At 39.2% G+C, this 20,518-nt stretch overlaps 1 protein-coding gene across 3 annotated transcripts in view; it reads left to right on the top strand.

The window, feature by feature from the left end:
- TTC29 (tetratricopeptide repeat domain 29) overlaps nt 1-20,518 on the top strand; it is a 273,501-nt gene that overhangs the window by 151,902 nt on the left and 101,081 nt on the right. For all 3 annotated transcript variants that reach the window (XM_027513394.1, XM_027513395.1, XM_027513393.1), the window contains one exon: nt 9,620-9,848. In XM_027513394.1, the coding sequence (XP_027369195.1) occupies nt 9,620-9,848 (229 nt within the window). The remainder of the gene's footprint in view (nt 1-9,619; nt 9,849-20,518) is intronic.

The following is a 20,518-nucleotide window of genomic DNA, read 5'->3' as shown; positions in this document are numbered from 1 at the left end:
CCATAGCTTTGATTATGTCGACCTTTGTAGTAAGCAAAGTGATGTCTCTGCTTTTTAATACACTATCTAGGTTTGTCATAGCTTTCCTTCCAAGGAGCAAATGTCTTAATTTTGTGACTGCAGTTGCCATCTGCAGTGATTTTGGAGCCCAAGAAAATAAAATCTGTTACTGTTTCCACCTTTTCCCATTCTATTTGCCATAAAGTGTTGGGACCAGATGCCATGATCTTTGTTTTTTGAATGTTGAGTTTTAAGCCAGCTTTTTCACTCTCCTCTTTCACCCTCTTCAAGAGGCTCTTTATTTCCTCTTCACTTTCTTCCATTAGAGTGGTATCATCTGCATATCTGAGATTGTTGATATTTCTGCCAGCAATCTTGGGTTGCGGGATGAAACCCAGATTAGGTTGGGTTTCATCCAGCCCAGCATTTCACGTGATGCCCTCTGCGTAGAAGTTAAATGAGCCAGGTGACAATATACATCCTTGTCATACTCCTTTCCTCATTTTGAACCAGTCAGTGGTCCCATGTCTGGTTCTAACTGTTGCCCTAATGTAATAACACACAATTCCCTTTTTTCCAAGCTCAGAGTGCTTGAGTGACCTACCGCAGCTCACCAACCTTCTAGGTGGCAGTGGTATTCAAACTCATCCACTGAACCACTGCATTTGCCATGTCAATGATTTTAATCATTTCAGAATTATTTAGACTTTTTAGTAGTAAAGTAAGAGTCTGAAATCAATTTGAATGAATAAAATTACCATATTTAGTTTCTACAGTGGGAAACATGCTTTCACACAGGGCATCTCATTTCTTTTTACATCCTCTCTTGCTCGCCCTGGCTCATTGGCCTTCTCTGTCCTCTCATTCAGTAATAATGTTTTGTGCCCTTTTGTCTTGGCTGTCGCCCTTTCTCCTCTCCTCCCCCTCACCCACCTGCTTGCCTCTCACCGCCCCGTCTTTCTGGAACCACTCTGGCCCCTGTGGCTGTCCTCTCCCTCACCCACCTGTTTGCTTCTCGCCGGCCCCGTCTTTGTGGAACCACTCTGGCCCCCGTGGCTGTCCTCTCCCTCTCCCACCTGCTTGCCTCTCGCCGGCCCCGTCTTTGTGGAACCAGTCTGGCCCCTGTGGCTGTCCTCTCCCTCTCCCACCTGCTTGCCTCTCGCCGGCCCCGTCTTTGTGGAACCACTCTGGCCCCTGTGGCTGTCCTCTCCCTCTCCCACCTGCTTGCCTCTCGCCGGCCCCGTCTTTGTGGAACCACTCTGGCCCCTGTGGCTGTCCTCTCCCTCTCCCACCTGCTTGCCTCTCGCCGGCCCCGTCTTTGTGGAACCAGTCTGGCCCCTGTGGCTGTCCTCTCCCTCTTCCACCTGCTTGCCTCTCGCCGGCCCCGTCTTTGTGGAACCACTCTGGCCCCTGTGGCTGTCCTCTCCCTCTCCCCACTCTGTTGCCCCTCTTTGTGTTCCCCCCATGTGTCACCCCCCAGGCTCTCTCTCTGTTGGGTGCCTGCCAGCCCCATCTCTGTGTTCTGCTCTCTGCCTCTCATGACCCTGTATGACTGATTTTGTATTTCCTTTTGTGTACTTTTTCAGGATATAGTGATGAAAACAAGAGTCAAAGCTTATGCCCTTGTGCAGCTCACCATCTAATGGGCAAGCTTATCCTAGGGTGGCAGAATTGACATTCCTAATAAATATATATAGTCTTTTGGCAGGGGATCAAGAAGAGTGTGGACAGTTTTCTGAAAATTCTTTATTGAATTTGTTATAATAATGCTTTAAGTTTTAAGACCAAGAGGCATGTGGGATCTTAGTTCCCTGACCAGGGATCAAACCGACACCCCCTGCATTGGAAGGCAAAGTCTTAACCACTGGACCACCAGAGAAGTCCCAAAACATGTGTAGTCTTACCTTTTTAAAAGATTGCCCTTCAAAAGAGAGGTGCAAAAAGCACGAATTGTTTTACCCTTCTACCAAACAATACCCAGAATACAGTTGTGTGTTTTTTTAACTATAACGTGGACATCAAATATCAGCCTTTATTTTCCCAATTACAGAAAGCATAAGGAAGGTAAAAGCCATAAATGTATCTGATGGGTAATATTTTTGTAAGGGCTTCCCAGGTGGCACTAGAGGTAAAGAACCCACATGCCAATGCAGGAGACGTAAGAGATGCGCTTTTAATCCCTGGGTCAGGAAAATCCCCTGGAGGAGGGCCTGGCAACCCACTCCACTATTGTTGCCTGGAGAATCCCATGGACAGAGGAGCCTGGCGGGCTACAGTCCATAGCGTTGCACAGAGTTGGACATGACTAAAGCGACTTAGCATGCATGCCATATTTTTATACTCACATTTTCTTAATTTTTTACCAAGAGTATCTTATCCACATGTACTTTATTCTCTGATTAGTAATTTTTGAAGAAGAATTTAATATCTAAAGCTAGAAACAAATAATATCCAAAGGCTGGGTCAAGTACCAAAAGTTGATATTTTTTACCAGTGTATCCCTAGTCTATTATACAATTTGGAGGATTCTAGGTATCGTGCTCTCTTCAAATATGCATACCTTCAGTGATACAAGTAGATTCATGTGCCTCTGTGATTGCTTGTATCTTAATGTGGTAAATAGTCACTGATAGTGTAATATTAAGAACATAATACTGTAATGTAAATAGTCACTGATACTGTAATATTAAGAACATAATACTGTAATGTAAATAGTCACTGATAGTGTAATATTAAGAACATAATACTGTAGTGTTTTTATGACATCACAGACTTCAAGACAAAGCTTTGAAACTAAAATTATTAATGTTATGCTCAGTTTTTATGCAGTTTTCTGATTCTCTGCTGATATTTTCTCAAGTCAGAAAATCTACTGATGACTTCTCAGGCTGAGTCTGAGATGTTAAATCATTACTCTTAAAGTATGATTTGAAAATGTATAGCTAAGTGGATTAGAACTAAGTGATAGTTGCTTTTTCTTCTCCTTGTCTTTTTGAGGCATCCTAAATTTCCTCCTAGTCCTAGAAAGCCATTTCCTAGAAAAAGCATCAATCGTTATTAGCATTATTTCATTAAAAGCATTATTTCATATATCTGCTATTCAGTTGCTTATAAATGTTTCCTAATTGTATTAAATGCCTTTGTTCCAGTTAACCTACCCAAACAATTTCACAAGCTATTTGGAACACACACTATCTATTAATGTTAAGCTTTTCCTTGAATAAAACTGTAGCAGGACAGAGGAACTATACCAATTTTTCCCCACCTGACTTTAAATCTGCCCTCATTTTTTCTTACCTGTGACCTTGGGCAAGTTAATTCTTTCTTCCTCAGTTTCCTCATCTTTCATATATCAGTAACAAGACACCTTGCAGACTGGTTATCTGAGGATGAGAAATTTGAAAGTATGCACATGGTTCCTGGCATATACTGGATACACAGTAGCATTTAACTTAGTTTCTCAAACTCAGGTCTCCTTCATGTAGGCTCATTCTCACTGCCTATTTGACATCTTCACTTAGATCTCTTCAAATATAACCTATTAAAAACTGAACTCAACTCATCCATCTTTCTCCCTAAATTCTATTTCTCTCCCTACTTAGTGTTTAAGCAGGATAGAATACTATTCAGGCATTCTGTAGGCAACCTTCTCTTCTCAATCTATAAGCTCTTCTTATCTGACCTCAGATAGGCCCATGGCTTTAAATACCATCCAAATGTATATCTCCAACTCTGATCTCGCCTTTGGACTTAGGACGCGTGAAGCCAGCTGTCCCCCTAGCATCTCTCCCTGGATGTCTCCTAATAGATATCTCAGATTTCGTGTGTTTCCTCCCGCCCTTGACGTACAAGGCTTCCACATCTCAGTAAATGACAACCATTATCCATCAGCCCCATTGCCAAAGCCATTCATCTGGATAGTCTTGATTCTTCTTTCCCATCCTGCTTTATATCCAACCCAGAAGCAAACTCTGACCTTCCTGCCACCAAAACACACCTCAGATCCACCCTCCTCTCTCCAGGTGACCCACATCTGGTTAGGACACTATGTTTTCTCATGTGTACTACTGAAGTCAGCTCTGAACCTCTTTCCCCATTTCTCCTCCATCTAATCCAGTCTGCATACAGAAGCCCAAGTAATTGTTTCAAAATGTGAATAAAATTGCTTCCCAGGTACCCTAGTGCTAAAGAACCTGCCTGCCAATGCAGGAGATGTAAAAGATGTGTGTTCAATACTTGGATCAGGAAGTTCCCCTGGTGAAGGACATGGCAACCCACTCCAGTATTCTTGCCTGGAGAATCCCACGGACAGAGGAGCCTGGCAGGCTACATCTTGTATTAAAATATTTCCATTGCTTCCCAGGCTTCTGGGAACATAAATATAAATCTTCACCCTGACTGAAAAGTCTGTATGAGATGCATTATCTCCCCACACCCAATCTCTGATTTCATTGCCTTCCTCTCTCCTTATCCTCTCCACCACAGGCAAAGGGACTTTCAAGGAGCTCTTCAAACATGCTGAACTGATTTCTACCTGAGGACATTTGCCCTAGCCAGGATGCTTTGTATGGACAGCTCCCCAAGCGGAACTGCACATGGCTGGCTTCTTGTCACTCAGAACTCAGCTAAATGCCACTTCTTCAGAGAGGTCTTCCTTGGGGCAACCTAATCAAAAGTAGCCACCAGCTCACCCTTTCGTGTGACTATAGTTTGCCATGCAGCACTGATCACCATTTTCTTGTTTATGATATTTTTCTTCTCCTTGTTGAATGTGTCTAAAATGAGAGCTTAATGAAAACAGAGAACAGGTCTGCCCTTTTTAAATTTCTTTCCAATTTCTAGAAGAGTACCTGGCACAGAGTTCAAAATATTTTTGTGAACAAAAATACGTGAGTTCATTGAATTGATCCATAAATTTGTAACCCATTTTATACCAGTTGAGAGTAAGTAGTCCCTTTTAAAATTCCAAGCTTCTGCTTCATTTTTGTCCAATATTTTGACATTTTGAAAAATCACACTGAATCTTTAAAAGCAACTCTAACAGTGCTGATACTTGTCAGTCTACCTTTTAAGGACCTCTATAAACAGCCCTCATCATACCTTTTCTGGCTTTATATTATTCATGAAATGTATTCTAATTGTATTCTTTTTCAATATTTATTTATATTTATTTGGCTGCACTGGGTCTTAGTTTGCAACATGCGGAATCTTTAGCTGTGGCATTTGAACTCTTGGTTGTGGTATGTGGAATCCAGTTCCCAGCCAGGGATCAAATCCAGGCCCCCCTTCCCTGGAAGCACAAAGCGTTAGCTATTGGACAACTAGGGAAGTCCCTTTAATTGTATTCTTAACAGTAATTTCCAAGAAATAATATTATTTATAAGACCACAATTATAATATTAAACTCTATTTGGAAATATCAGATCAGATCAGTCGCTCAGTCGTGTCCGACTCTTTGCGACCCCATGAATCGCAGCACGCCAGGCCTCCCTGTCCATCACCAACTCCCGGAGTTCACTCAGACTCACGTCCATCGAGTCAGTGATGCCATCCAGCCATCTCATCCTCTGTCGTCCCCTTCTCCTCTTGCCCCCAATCCCTCCCAGCATCAGAGTCTTTTCCAATGAGTCAACTCTTTGCATGAGGTGGCCAAAGAACTGGAGTTTCAGCTTTAGCATCATTCCTTCCAAAGAAATCCCAGGGCTGATCTCCTTCAGAATGGACTGGTTGGATCTCCTTGCAGTCCAAGGGACTCTCAAGAGTCTTCTCCAACACCACAGTTCAAAAGCATCAATTCTTCGGTGCTCAGCCTTCTTCACAGTCCAACTCTCACATCCATACATGACCACAGGAAAAACCATAGCCTTGACTAGACGAACCTTTGTTGGCAAAGTAATGTCTCTGCTTTTGAATATGCTATCTAGGTTGGTCATAACTTTCCTTCCAAGGAGTAAGTGTCTTTTAATTTCATGGCTGCAGTCACCATCTGCAGTGATTTTGGAGCCCAGAAAAATAAAGTCTGACACTGTTTCCACTGTTAGTTTTCTCTAATTATTATAGTGCTATTATAATTAAAGTTAACACATCTTAAAAACATCCTAATTAATTTACTTTTTGCTGTATAATGATAGAAGATGGACCACCCATCCCACCCTCCCGATGTGATTCGTTTTTAATTGAAAATATACCATCAATGTAAAGGAGTCAGATGAGAATATTTTAGGGAAAATAAATAGATGTAGACCTTTTATGAGATCTTTTATCCTCTAATGAGGTCAGAGCATAATCACATAATTAAAACAATGGTAGTTCCAACAGTAACAGGGTAAGGAAAATGTGTAAGAAATGATTCCTCCTTTGTACTAAGAAACTGCCCATTTACTTTGAGCTTGCTCATTGGACAGAGCAATGACAATTTAGACACTAAGAAAGATCACAATAATGCATGAAAATTCTCTTATAGTGTAATAATGCAAGTTTTGTTTCAAGGTCTATGATGTCATCAAGATCCTGTCCTGAAATTGTCCACTAAATGCTTGTTACTGATATTTATAACATTAAATGAAGTTGTTTCTTCCAATAAAATGCAGTTATGAGATGCTAAATTCATTTCTATATATCACTTCTGTATCCTCAAACTCATATTTGAGATTACCAGGATTAATGACTGGAATCTTCTGAATTTTATAATAGAATAGGAGGATTCACTGATAACAGGAACTTGGAAGGTTGGACAGAACTTTTGGAGAGGGGATTATATTTAGATGGTAAACTCTTTAAGAGTGAAAATCTGGAATTACAAAGCACACTAATAAAACCTTTCTCTAAAAAGGTATGTATAAAAATTCTTGCATCAGAGAAGAATTGATATTGTATTACTTAAGAGAGCTTTAAACTAGAGAAATCTAGGTTGATAGCAGTTTTATGACAGGTATGTGTGTCTCAAGATTGAACTCTAGGCACAATTTGATGGAAGAATGATTACCTAATACAGAAGTATTTAGGGGAGAAAGCATTTGTTTAAAAAAAGCCTAATAAAAGTTAGAATACCAATAAATGAATATTCCCACTAGCAGTAGAGCTTCCGTTGTGGCTCATCTGGTAAAGAATCTGCCTGCAATGCAGGGTAGGTTCAATCCCTGGGTTGGGAAAATCCCCCAGAGAAGGGAAAGGCTACCCTCTTCAGTATTCCGGCCTGGAGAATTTCGTGGACTAGAGTCCATGGGGTCACAAAGAGTGGAACATGACTGAACGACTTTCACTTTCACTTTTTCACTAGCAGTAAGCTTGCCTGCTTGTATAAACTTTATTCATTGCTGAATCTCTACTGCCTGGCATGGGCCAGGCAAATAATAGCTGTTCATTGGATGAATGAGCTTGTTTCAACATAATAATATATCAAAATAATTCTGCAAATTCAAATATACCTTTATTTATTTATGAATAATTCTCCTAAATTGATATTACCACCTGAAACAGTCCAGTGGTAAAGACTTGCACTTCCACTGCACTTCCGGTTGCAGGAGTTACACATTTGATCCCTGGTGGGGGAGATAAGATCCCACGTGCATCTCAGCCAAAAAACCAAAAACATAACCAACAGACATAGTATTGTAAGAAATTCAATAAAGACTTTAAGAAAAAATGAACAGCCTAAAGCTCAGGATGATAGCTAGAACAATAATTAGATACTTATACTTCTCTGTTTTTAAAAATAGAAACGTTTGGTCTAGTCATGTATTTTCATCTATTTTGTCCCATATCTTTGATATCTAACAGAACAATTTATAATTTTAAGTTGTTATATTTTCATATTCAATATTGATATTATTTTCCAATCATATAATTTATTTAATTGGCATACAAATGTATTTGATACAGTTTTATATTTTCTTAATTGCAAAATCTAATTCTCATATAAATCCTGTTTTAGAGGTCTTCCTCGGCAGTCCAGTGGTTAAGACTCTGCGCTTCCACTGCCTAGGGTGTGAGTTTGATCCCTGGTTGGGAAACTGAGATCTCACATGCCTCAGAGTGTGGTCAAAAAAAGGATCTAAAAAAATCCTGTTTTATATTTTGAAATAAGAGAAAGAATTGTTCATCTTAACAGACAAAAATTGTTATTGATGAGGGAGTCTGTTTACATTAGAAAATGTAATCAGAATGAGCCATTTGAAGAGTTCCCCTAAACTGTCCCTGTGGGCATGTAACAGTGTTACATGTGCTGCACATGTATATAACATAACTGTCACATAAGCCCTGCTCTTTCTCTCCTCCTCACCTTGCTGGCAGCCTCTTTATTCAATCAGTCTTTCTGCTCTTTGGGTTCTGATTGTACAGAGGTGCATGGGTGTTGAGTATGCATTTTACCTGTACTGACATGTAGTATAAAGCTGTTTCAATGGTGATTTTTATTTCCAGTTACTTCATAAAATGCCATGAGAAAAATGACTTGAAAGTTTATAGTAAATAAAACATTTCTCTTCAAAAGAGTGTGCATTCATGTTTTCGTGTGTATGAAAGAAGGAAAGGAAGGAGAGGGGCGGAAAGGCAAGAGAATGGACTTGCCAGGGTTATAAATCAATGAAGAAAGGAAATTTTCATTCCCTAGAGTCTTTACAAGTATAGCTAATCCTAAAAATAATATCCTCTTTTGAGGAAGAGTTTTAAGGAGGATTTTTAGAAGACTTGGAGGTGGCAGAAATAGTCCCTTCTCAGGCTCAGTTTCATTATTTGTAAAATAGGGATAGTATTTCCTCATAATGTGACCTATGAAAGCTGATGACATAATACCTATGAAGTACTTAGCACTGGTCCTCACACTTCATGAGAGTTAGGTAAATGTTACTTATTTGTAGACAGTAGGTTTTAGAAGGAACAATGAGAATGAGAAAGAAAGGGAGGAAGAGAGAGAAGGAAGGAAGGAGATGGGAAGGGAAAAGGAAAAACCTTGAATTTTTATAATTTAAAATGTTGCAAAGGATTTGGAGAAAAAAAGACATTTAAATGACCCTTTGAGTTATGCTAGTGCTGTTGTCAAGATCACATTTTTTTCAAAATATTTTCTTCCACATTCTGGGTCAAGAATGACGTGAGCACATGGGAAAACACGGTAGCCAAAGGGCAGGAATATTCATCCATTTTCACCTGCCTTTGATTCAGTGAGCTGACCAGGATGATCTCTTGCTATGACTGAAAACAAAAGCCAGTTCAAAAGATTTAATTTGGTAAATCCAGTGCTACAAGTAAGAAAATTCTATCTAAATCAATGTGAAATGGTTCACTCTTTCACAAACTTCTTTTTGCTTCTATATATTAGATTGAACCATACAAAAAAATGCTAATATTTGACCATTTTTTTATCTTAAAAACTTAGGTTTCATAGCATTCCACCCAGTTGGTATACCTTTCTTGGTGAATTAACTTTAAGATACTGCACGGTTAGTAATCACAACTTTTAAAAGAAAAGTTACTCTAAGAGAGATCCTGCTTGTCATCTTTCTTCTTGAAGATAAACTGCTAAGACTGTTGAATGATCAGTGTGGCAAATGCCATGGTGGGCAGATATGTGGAAAAGTAAAATAAAAATTAAGAAAAAATATTTCTCTTACATCTTTAGGGCCACTACAGCAAAGCTTCTGAATACTTTCAGCAAGCTTTCAACACAACAGCAGACATAATGAACATATCTCTGAAGGATGAAACTAAAGTGCATTATGGAATCGCAAAAGCTCATCAGATGATGCTGACGGTTAACAGTTGTATAGAATCTGCAGACCTCACCAGCCTTGACTACCTGCTGTCATGGAAGGAGAGTAGAAGCGACATTACACCTGATCCAACTTCTGGTAAGGCGTTGCTTTTGTTTGTTTGTTTGTTTCAATTGGAGGATAATTTTTTAGAACGTTGCGTTAGTTTCTGCTGTACAACAACGTGAAACCGCTGAAAGTATAGATAGATAGATAGATAGATAGATAGATAGATAGATCCCGTCCCTCTTGGGGCTCCCTCCACTCCCCACCCCACCCCGCCCATGTCATCACAGCGCACCGAGCTGAGCTCCCTGTGCTGTCAGCAGCTCCCCACCAGCTCTGTTTCACACATGGTGGTGTATGTACGTCAGTGCTGCTCTCTGTCTGTCCCAACTGCGTCTCCTTCCCCCACTGTGTTCAGCTCAGCTCTCTACATCTGCATCTCTATTCCTGCCCTGCAAATTTAGTTTCATTCATACCCATTTTCTCGATTCCATATATGTGTGTTAATACACAATATTTGTTTTTCTTTCCAACTTGCTTCACTCTGTACGACAAACTGTATATTCATCCACATCTCTACAAATGACCCAATTTTGTTCCTTTTATGGCTGAGTAATATTCCATTGTACATATGTATCACAACTTCTTCTCTGCTTTTTGAGAACACTGTAGATTTTTGTATCACTTTTAATGGCTAAGTCATTTTCTTTATAAAAGTTTATTCAACCATTGGCAATTTTAATTTTAGTGGTAACTTTATTTTTATTTATTTATTTTATTTTATTTATTTTTATTTATTTATTCATCACTATGTGAATGTTGAATGCATTTTCATGCTATATTGTAACTTCAATGCTTAAGGAAAGCATACAGTAGTGATAATGACTTATTCAACTTGACAAATCACCATTTTTTCAGTTATCTTAAATACTCAACAGTAGGTACTGATCAGTTGTAAGGAATATGAAATAGGTTTATGTTTTAAAAAATGTTCAGTGTTGTACCTTACTGACAAGAGCAAGTGTACATAGATGCTAATCAGTAGTATACTCTTTTATTATGATAGTCAGTTTTCCTATCTTTCTCTAATTCAGTTGTGACTATTAATTGACAAAATATTTGATAGTAATTTCTCTTAATCCTACTTTTTCCTACCTAATCACAAGAATGTGATAATTAGTCAGAATAGTCTATTAAAAATAAATAACTAAAAGTGGATGTAAGGGTCGATTTTATATATCAACTCGACTGGATTCTAGTCCCCATTTAAGAACTTTAGGATTTTTAAACAATTTTTAAAAATGCTGCCTATGAAAGACCTTTGGATTACGTAACTATTTGCTTGTAAATCAGATTTTTAAAGCAAAATATTTTAAATGTTTGGGAACATTTAAATCGTAAATGTTTTGATTTGGGAACAAATCAAATCGTAAACCAGAAGGGAAAGAGACACGTGTACCCCAATGTTCATCGCAGCACTGTTTATAATAGCCAGGACATGGAAACCACCTAGATGTCCATCAGCAGATGAATGGATAAGAAAGCTATGGTATGTATACACAATGGAGTATTACTCAGCCATTAAAAAGAATACATTTGAATCAGTTCTAATGAGGTGGATGAAACTGGAGCCTATTATACAGAGTGAAGTAAGCCAGAAGGAAAAACACCAATACAGTATACTAATGCATATATATGGAATTTAGAAAGAGGGTAACAATAACCCTGTGTACGAGACAGCAAAAGAGACACTGATGTAAAGAACAGTCTTATGGACTCTGTTGGAGACGGAGAGGGTGGGAAGATTTGGGAGAATGGCATTGAAACATGTGAAATATCATGTATGAAACAAGTTGCCAGTCCAGGTTCGATGCACGATACTGGATGCTTGGGGCTGGTGCACTGGGATGACCCAGAGAGATGGTATGGGGAGGGAGGAGGGAGGAGGGTTCAGGATGGGGAACACATGTATACCTGTGGCGAATTCATTTCGATATTTGGCAAAACAAATACAATATTGTAAAGTTTAAAAATAAAATAAAATTTTTAAAAAAAGAAGCAAAAAAAAAAAAAAACCGTAAGTCAAAATTTCATAACGTAAAGGGGCATCTCCTGTCTGTATTTTAACTTTTTACACAATTTTTAGAGGTTACTTTCCATTTACAGTTATAAAACATTTATAAAATACTGGCTGTGTTCCTCTTGTTTCACCATAGATTCCTGAGTCTCTCTTACACCCAATAGTTTGTACCCTTCACTCCTCCACCCCTTGTGGCCCCGTCCCCATTCTGCTCATCAGTGCTTTGTTTTCTGTATTTGTGAGTCAGCCTCTTGTTTGTACTATTCACTAGTTTGTTGTGTTTTTTAGATTCCACATGTAAGTGATATTATATGGTATTTGTCTTTCTCTATATGACTTTTCCATGATCCAGCGGATGTCGGCAATTTGATCTCTGGTTCCTCTGCCTTTTCTAAAACCAGCTTGTTATGTAAAATTTAAAAATAAAATAAAATTTTAAAAAAATGAAAAAAAAAAAATAAAACCAGCTTGAACATCAGGAAGTTCACGGTTCACATATTGCTGAAGCCTGGCTTGGAGAATTTTGAGCATTACTTTACTAGCGTGTGAGATGAGTGCAATTGTGTGGTAGTTTGAGCATTCTTTGGCATTCCCTTTCTTTGGGATTGGAATGAAAACTGACCTTTTCCAGTCTGTGGCCACTGCTGAGTTTTCCAAATTTGCTGGCATATTGAGTGCAACACTTTCACAGCATCATCTTTCAGGATTTGGAATAGCTCAACTGGAGTTCTATCACCTCCACTAGCTTTGTTCTTAGTGATGCTTCCTAAGGCCCACTTGACTTCACATTCGAGGATGTCTGGCTCTAGGTCAGTGATCACACCATCATGATTATGTGGGTCGTGAAGATCTTTTTTGTACAGTTCTTCTGTGTATTCTTGCCATCTCTTCTTAATATCTTCTGCTTCTGTTAGGTCATACCATTTCTGTCCTTTATCTAGCCCATCTTTGCATGAAATGTTCCTTTGGTATCTCTGATTTTCTTGAGGAGATCTCTAGTCTTTCCCATTCTATTGTTTTCCTCTATTTCTTTGCATTGATCACTGAAGAAGGCTTTCTTATGCCTCTTGAGAAATTTGTATGCATGTCAGGAAGCAACAGTTAGAACTGGACATGGAACAACAGACTGGTTCGAAATAGGAAAAGGAGTACGTCAAGGCTGTATATTATCACCCTGCTTATTTAACTTACATGCAGAATACATCGTGAGAAACGCTGGACTGGAAGAAACACAAGCTGGAATCAAGATTGCCAGGAGAAATATCAATAACCTCAGATATGCAGATGACACCACCCTTATGGCAGAAAGTGAAGAGGAACTTAAAAGCCTCTTGATGAAGGTGAAAGTGGAGAGTGAAAAAGTTGGCTTAAAGCTCAACATTCAGAAAACGAAGATCATGGCATCTGGTCCCATCACTTCATGGGAAATAGATGGGAAAACAGTGGAAACAGTGTCAGACTTTATTTTGGGGGGCTCCAAAATCACTGCAGATGGTGACTGCAGCCATGAAATTAAAAGATGCTTACTCCTTGGAAGGAAAGTTATGACCAACCTAGATAGCATGTTCAAAAGCAGAGACATTACTTTGCCAACAAAGATCTGTCTAGTCAAGGCTATGATTTTTCCTGTGGTCATGTATGGATGTGAGAGTTGGACTGTGAAGAAGGCTGAGCACCGAAGAATTGATGCTTTTGAACTGTGGTGTTGGAGAAGACTCTTGAGAGTCCCTGGACTGCAAGGAGATCCAACCAGTCCATTCTAAAGGAGATCAGTCCTGGGTGTTTTTTGGAAGGAATGGTGCTAAAGCTGAAACTCCAGTACTTTGGCCACCTCATGCAAAGAGTTGACTCATTGGAAAAGATTCTGATGCTGGGAGGGATTGGGGGCAAGAGGAGAAGGGGACGACAGAGGATGAGATGGCTGGATGGCATCACTGACTCAATGGACGTGAGTCTGAGTGAACTCCGGGAGTTGGTGATGGACAGTGAGGCCTGGTGTGCTGCGATTCATGGGGTTGCAAAGAGTCGGACACGACTGAGCGACTGATCTGATCTGATCTGATCTGATATGACTTTACTTAGAATGCCCTCCAAGTCCACCCATGATGCTGCAGAAGGCAAAATTTCATGCTTTTTTATGACAGTAGTTTTCCTGTGTGTGTGATGTGTGGGGGGCTACTTGTTCTCCATCCCATTCATCTGTTGATGGACACCTAGGTTGCTTCCATATCTTGGCAGTTGTAAATAATGCCAATACGAACATTGGGCTGTTCTTTTAGAATGAGTGCTTTTTTCGGCTATATATTCAGGAGTGGAATTGCTGGGTATCTCCTATTTAGTAGTCTTTTTTCCCCTTAGGTCATTTACATGAAACAATAATTTGGCTGTTTCTTTCCTCCATAGAATAAGTAGTAAATAGAAGTAAACTTGGCACAAAGAAATTTATTGACTCTTTTACATCAATAGAATACTGCTTTATGACTATCTGTCCTCTAGGTAGAAAATAAGGAAAGGTCTCATTTAATAGAAGCACAGTAAGAGGAAGCAAGATGAAATCTTCAGAAGTGGATGGCTTGCTGAATTTCAATGTGCAATTTCAAGTGCTCAAAAAATATTTATAGGCAACAGTTAACTTTCACATAATACTTTGCTTATTTGGGATATTGTCTTGTCATATATTTGGGCATTTGTTCTGTAGTTTTGAATTATCTTCCCTTTAGTCTCTCACCTTTTCTGCCCAGGAGCTAAAGCAGTGAAATTATGATCCATTTATTAGATTACTTGTTTTGACAAATGGTTTGGTGCAAAATTTTCAGATTTAGTTGGGATAAACTATAACCAACACAGTGATAATCATGAAAAAAATATATACTCCTCAAAACTAGCTTCAGATCAGAGTCATGTGTTCATTTATTGCAATCTTGTTTTTGGCTTTTTAAAAATCTCTTTTGCTTTGCTTTAGTCTATAAAGCTACTTATGTTTCTATTCTTTTTACATTTTATCTTCCCATTTTTTATAAGGGCATGTTGTGTTCTAAAGGGCTTAGGAGCAAACAAAAATGCACTTCAAAATATTGTTTAGACATATAAAATACAAACAAAAAGCAAAATGAATGAATAAAAACAAACATATAGATATAGGGACAGAGTAGTCGTTGGTGGTGGTGGTGGTGGTTTAGTCACTAAGTTGTGTTCAACTCTTGCGACCCCATGGACTGTAGCCCACCAGGCTCCTCTGTCCATGGGATTTCCCAGGTTCCCAGGCAAGAACACTGGAGTGGGTTGCCACTTCCTTCTCCAGGAGATCTTCCGGGATCAGGAATCAATCCTGGGTCTCCTGCATTGGCAGGTAGACTCTTTACTGACTGAGCCATCAGGGAAGCCCTAGAATAGTGGTTACCACGGGGAGGTGGGGGAACAAAATGGATGAAGGGGATCAACTATATGGTGATGGACAAAAACTAAATTTTTGGTGGTAAGCATGCTGTAAAGTACACAGAAGTAAAAATAGAGTGTTCTACACGTGCAACTCATGTTATAAAACAATGTTACCATAATCAAAAAATAAAAAGGATTATTCAGACAGTAAAAATTCAGCTATTCATGTGGTGGAGAAGATTAAATTCTCCATAACTCTATAAAATTATACCCCCTTATTGATTCATTTGACCAAAACTAGAAATTTATGCCTAAATGAGCTATATCATTATAAAAGTGAAAAATAATAATCTTTCAGATTCATGGCAAATGAGAATTCACATACTACTGGTATAGTCAGCATTTTTAGTGGTAGGTATTTTGTTTGTACATAAAACCTATAGGACATTATCAAACACCTTGTTTGTTTTACACTAAAATTTTGTTGTTTCTAGTCACTAAGTCGTGTCCAACTCTTTTGCGATCCCATGGCCAAAGCCCGCCAGGCTTCTCTGTCTATGGGATTTCCTGGGCAAGAATACTGAAGTGGGTTGCCATTTCTTTCTCCAGGGGATCTTCCTGATCCAGGGATTAAACCTATGTCTCGTGCATTGGCAGGCAGATTCTTTACCATTCAGCCACCAGGGAAGCTCCACAAAAATTTTTAAATGCTTCAAAATTATTTCTTAAACCATAACTCTTTATTATTGTCTTTGCTCTGTTTAAAAATTTTCATGGAGTCATTCCTGTTCACAAGTTAATACAAGCTTCTCAACCTTTTTGACCACCTCCCTCCCCTGTCCACATACACACCATAACCCTATTATTGCCTTACTTTCAGCTAAGGCCAGCCCTCTCTGGGGAAATCTCACCCACCTTGAAAGGTCCTTCTCAAATACTGAGATCTTGCCTCATTCTCTTCTCACTTAATATTGTTTCTCCTCTCTCTTCTCATATTAAATATTATCCATTTCTCTCCAGGTATTTTTCATTTGTCATATTCTGCATCTTATCATGGCCATTTCTATACTTGCCTTGTCTGCCTGATCAGAGTAAGAGTCTCTTGAAATCAGATTCAGAGTCTTGATATTCCCTACAAAAGAAGACATGTCTGACACCTACTAGGTACCAAGTAAATATTTGTCAAATTAAATGGAATTCAAAGTGTGTATGTATGCCCTCGGTATGAGCTAGTTTGTATTAACTACTTGATGAAAACAAGATTTGTAGTTCCCTGTCTCCTTGGAAAATATGGGGGAAAAAACTGTAATGATCCAATACTGTATTTTTGATTTACCATCCAATTATGACATGAATGGAGGATAACACCAATATGATATTGACAAAATGAAGAAATGGGGAAATATTATTTGGAAATCTGAGGAGCTTTTAGTTTTTCAAATTTTGCCTTTCTTCTCTGAAGAGGCGTCTTTAATCTTGCTATTGAGGGGTCCCAGGTATTCAGTAAAAAGCAGATCAAAGATTCGAAAGACACATTATAAAAGCCATGAGGTTATCTTCACCTCTGAGACTTACATCCTCCAAACAAATCATTAGCTCACAGAGCAGGCAATATTCTTTTAAGCAAAGGAACATGACCTCCTAAGGGAATAGAGCCGTGAGAGCACTCGAGTCTCTAGATAAAATAGAACAGCAATTCACCAGAATCACCTCTTATCTCTGTGTCTTTCAGAGGGAAAATAGCAAATATAGACACCTCTTTACTCTTCTAATACATTTAGATATGGTGGGAATGATTTAACATTCCTCCTTCCCCTACCAACAGTAAAATAAGAAAAGATTCTCCTCCCAAATTTGAGAATTTAGAAGGAATTCAAATTTTATTACAGTTCAATAGAATTATTCAAATCTGAAGCAACAGAAATTGTTTGACTCTGGAATCAATCTCAGAATTTATCAATTAATCTCAGAATTTCTGCTGATTTTTCCACAATATAGTTTATTTTCCTTACCAGAATTAGTATCTGTACCATCATGAAATTTTTTTTAATGAAAAGCTAATTCATCTTGCCTTTTGGAGATCACAGACCCCGATGAGGAGCAGTGACACAGAAGCTCAAGCTTTATTTATCCAACTTAATAGAACTGTTAACCTAGAAATGTGATTGTGCATGCTGCTGCTGCTGCTACTGCTAAGTCGCTTCAGTCGTGTCCAACTCTGTGCGACCCCAGAGTGGGTTGCCATTTCCTTCTCCAATGCATGAAAGTGAAATGTGAAAGGGAAGTTGCTCAGTCGTGTCCCACTCTTAGCGACCCCATGGACTGCAGCCCACCAGACTTCTCCATCCGTGAGATTTTCCAGGCAAGAGTACGGGAGTGGGGTGCCATTGCCTTTCACCTTAGTCGTATCTGACTGTGTGTGACCCAATGGACTGTAGCCCACCAGGCTCCTCTGTCCATGGGATTCTCTAGGCAAGAACACTGGAGTGGGTCGCCATGCCCTCCTCTAGGGGATCTTCCCCACCCAGAGATCAAACCCGAGTCTCATGTTTACTGCATTGGCAGGAAGGTTCTTTACCACTGGTGCCACCTGGAAAGCAAACATGGTTGGGCACTTCACTGATGATACCAGTATCGTGGCCTTCATGCACATTCTTACTGTAACCAAGTGTAAATTATATCAGGTAAATAGGATACAAATCCTCAGCATAGAAATAGGTGAACACACTGGCTAGTCAGTAAAGACACTTACTGTTTTCTACAAAAAGGCATGTGAAGGTTTCCTTGAGTGCCAGAACTATTATCCTAGTTTTATAAATCATTTAATATTCTTAAAGGAAAACAATAAAAAATCTTGAATTTGTCTCCCAGCCTTGGTTTGTGTTGGCTTGAAGTGTGGTTCTTGGTTTAATGTCAAGCCACATTTTCTCACCCTATCCTTTTTTTTATTTTTCACTGATGACTTCATCCATTATAAAGAATATGAAAAAGCCACATTCACATATGTGTCTCGTGTTCTTATACTTTGATTGCTACTTCTAGAGGGAGATGTTATGAAATTAGCCAAAAAGTCAGCAAGCAGGTTTTACATCATCCTACGGTCACCCAGGATGACCCGTTGCAACCTCTCTCCAATCATGTGTTCAAAAACATGACACATAAAAAGATTCTAGTGAAAACCATGGCTGAATCAATGCTCAGCCTACTGGCAGCTTAGTATCATTGAGAGACACTGTTACTCAAGAATCTGATGACCTGGGTCCTAATACCACATTGAGCATTAATCTGCTTTGTGACTTTTGGCAAAAGATTCAAGTCTCTTTAGCCTGTTATCTCAGGTTCAAAATAGGTCATTATAAGATTCCTCTGGAACCGACCAAGGTTCTACCATAAGAGCATCTTCTAAATAAGTAAGATATTTTCTAGTCCTTAAAAATACAATCTAAATCTTCGTGAGCATTTTATCTGTTGTTTTTCCCCCATAAACCCTGGTTTCTGAGAGTTTCCAAAAGAGGTAATTTTATTATTATTATTATATCAGCTGTCTGAATGCTAGGTGTATTATTTGACGCTTCTGCTAGAATTTATAATAAAGGAGTTTCTGGATATCACATGCAATCTAACTTCTCCCTGGTTGACACTGCTGAGGTTGCTAAACATAGTTAACCATTTTATATACAGCCTTTCAATTCATCTACCATCATCAACCTTATGTCATACTTCCCCTCAGTATTTCCTCAGCCCCAACATCTTCCCCACCATTCGTGAAGCTTCCAGTTCCTATACACACCTGCCTCTCTGCTCATCATTGTTCTCTCTTCATGTGCTTTAGTCTGTGGCTATCTCTGAGCCCCTAAATTTGATACCACCCCTACAGTCCATGGAATTCTCCAGGCCAGAATACTGGAGTAGGTTTGAATGCTGAGTTTTAAGCCATCTTTTTTCACTCTCTTCTTTCACCTTCATCAACAGGATCTTTAGTTCCTTTTTGCTTTCTGCCATTAGGATGATATCATCTGCATATCATGGTTGATATTTCTCCTGGAAATGATATACTCTGCATATAAGTTAAATAAGCAGGGTGACAATATACAGCCTTGACATACTCCTTTCCCAATTTGGAACCAGTCCATTGTTGAATGTCCAGTTCTAACTGTTGCTTCGTGACCTGCATACAGGTTTCTCAGGATTCAGGTAAAGTGGTCTGGTAGTCCCATCTCTTGAAGAATTTTCCACAGTTTGTTGTGATCCACACAGTCAAAGGCTTTAGCATAATCAATGAAGCAGAAGTAGATATTCTTCTGGAGTTCTCTTTCTTTTCCTATGATCCAATGGATGTTTGCAGTTTAATCTCTGGTTCTTCTGCCTTTTCTGAATCCAGCTAGAACATCTGGAAGTTCTCTGTTCAAGTACTGTTGAAGCCTAACTTGGAGAATTTTGAGCATTGCTTTGTTAGTATGTGAATGAGTGCAATTGGGCGGTAGTTTGAACATTCTTTGGCATTTCTCTTCTTTGAGATTGGAAAGAAAACTGACCTTTTCCAATCTTGTGGCCACTGCTGAATTTAAAAGCAAGTGTCAAATGGATCAAACTGTTTCTAAGTATCTTAACTGAATCCTAGAACAAAGCTCAAGAATATTTCTAGAATAAGAAATATTTAGCACCCAAAGTAAAATACAGGGCTTCCCTGGTGATTCAGTGGTAAAGTATCTGCCTACAATGCAAGAGAGGGAAGTTTGATCCCTGAGTTGGAAATATCCCCTGGAGAAGGAAATGGTAACCTACTCCAGTATTCTTCCCTGGGAAATCCCATGGACAGAGGAGTTACAAGTCCATGGGGTCACAAGAGTTGGACACGACTTAGCAACCAAACAAGAAACAAAACAAAAGGTAAAATACACAGTATCTGGCATCCAATCAAAATTATGTAGACACGCCAAGAAGCAGATATAACTCATAAAGAGGAGAAAATATATAAATAGAAACTAACCCAGACTGTGAAGAAGGCTGAGCACCGAAGAATTGATGCTTTTGAACTGTGGTGTTGGAGAAGACTCTTGAGAGTCCCTTGGACTGCAAGCAGATCCAACCAGTCCATTCTGAAGGAAATCAGCCCTGGGATTTCTTTGGAGGGAATGATGCTGAAGCTGAAACTCCAGTACTTTGGCCACCTGATGCGAAGAGTTGACTCACTGGAAAAGACTCTGATGCTGGGAGGGATTGGGGGCAGGAGGAGACGGGGACAACAGAGGATGAGATGGCTGGATGGCATCACCGACTCGATGGACGTGAGTCTGAGTGAACT

This window comes from Bos indicus x Bos taurus, chromosome 17 (genome assembly GCF_003369695.1).
Source record: "Bos indicus x Bos taurus breed Angus x Brahman F1 hybrid chromosome 17, Bos_hybrid_MaternalHap_v2.0, whole genome shotgun sequence".
Classification (NCBI taxonomy): domain Eukaryota; kingdom Metazoa; phylum Chordata; class Mammalia; order Artiodactyla; family Bovidae; genus Bos; species Bos indicus x Bos taurus.
The sequence above is the reverse complement of the archived record's forward strand: the minus strand, read 5'-3'. Positions and strand labels throughout refer to the sequence as shown.